The 1,292-nt window shown below is 57.7% G+C and overlaps 1 protein-coding gene across 1 annotated transcript in view; it reads left to right on the top strand.

Moving 5' to 3' along the window:
- The window catches only part of PPP6R2 (protein phosphatase 6 regulatory subunit 2), a gene marked incomplete at its 3' end in the record, with an annotated part of 41,604 nt that overhangs the window by 17,159 nt on the left and 23,153 nt on the right, over positions 1-1,292 (top strand). The window contains exon 5 of the mRNA XM_033511699.1: positions 1,150-1,263. Coding sequence (XP_033367590.1) covers positions 1,150-1,263 — 114 coding nt within the window. The remainder of the gene's footprint in view (positions 1-1,149; positions 1,264-1,292) is intronic.

Below are 1,292 nucleotides of genomic sequence, written 5' to 3'. Positions count from 1 at the left end.
CCTTCTCCTCTCCAGGGGAACATTCCCAGCTCTCCTGGAGCCCCTTCAGGCCATGGAATGTTCTGGAAGCTCTCCCTGGAGCCTTCTCCTCTGCAGGGGAACATTCCCAGCTCTCCCAGGCTGGATCCCTGGGAACTGAGGGGCTCCAGGCCTGGAGCAGCTCTGGGGTCTCCTCTGGGCTCTCCCCAGCAGCTCCAGGTGCTGCTGCTGTGTCCCCAGGGCTCTGGAGCTGGGGGCACTGGAGGTCCCAGCCCTGACTGGAGCCCGTGGCCTCTCCTTTGTGTCAGAGATGGGATTGCAGCTCGGTCATTCCCCCTGGGAATCCCAGGACCTTTCACGGGGGCTCTGGGAGGGGTGATGGCCGTGGAAGACGAGGCGCTTCCAGACGTTTTTGGTAATTTTAGGCTTTCTTGGTATTTTTGGAGAGAGCTGTGGGACCCTGCACTTCCAGGAACCATCTCCAGAATTCCTGCTCAAAATAAAGGAGCATTTTGGGCAAAGGGATTCTTTTCCTCCTCTTCCCTTTCTGCTGGAGGTCACAAAGCTCATTTCCCTTCCTGGGCGATTTTCCCAGCATTACAGCGACCTTTTGGGTTTGGGGTAACTTTTGTCATCCCTGAGTCAGGGATGAATGAGCAGCATGAAGGAGGTGGGATCAGGGAATGAGCCCCAAATCCCGGTTCAGGAGCTGCTGGTTGGGTGCAATAAAGGGAATTTGATTCATTACAGAAATCCTTTTCCTGCCTCTGCGTCCCCTGCTCTGCTGACTGAGGGTATTTAGATGCTCCTTATTCAAATAACGCTCCCTCATGAATTATTCAGCTGTTTTTACATTTTTGTCTGATATTTTATTTACACCCATGGCAAGGAGACTTTTTGCAATGTTAGAAAGAAGTGGGGATCGGGCTGTGAGCTCAGGGATGCCGGGTTTGGCTGGATGTGGGAGCAGGGAAGGGAATTGCTGAGGGCTGGCTTTTGGGGAGGGACAGAGCTGACGTGTGGTGGGGAACCGGAGCTGGGGAGCAGGGCTGGGCTGGCCTCCCGTTCCTCCCCCGTCACTCCCTGCTCCCGGGGCAGAGCAGCGGGAGGAGCGGGGTCTCCCCTGGCCGTGGGTGCCCCCTGGGAGTGACCCCCACCCTGTGTCCCCAGGCAGGAGTGCGTGGAGCAGCTCCTCAGAAACATGTTCGACGGGGAGCAGAGCGAGACCTGCATCGTCAACGGAACCCAGGTGCTCCTGACGCTGCTGGAAACGCGGCGCTCCGGGTGAGCGGGACCGCCGGGATGGCTGGGAT

Source organism: Parus major, unplaced genomic scaffold (assembly GCF_001522545.3).
Source record: "Parus major isolate Abel unplaced genomic scaffold, Parus_major1.1 Scaffold485, whole genome shotgun sequence".
In the NCBI taxonomy this organism is placed as follows: Eukaryota; Metazoa; Chordata; class Aves; order Passeriformes; family Paridae; genus Parus; species Parus major.
Note: the sequence above shows the minus strand (reverse complement) of the source record. Positions and strands in the feature narration are given on the sequence as shown.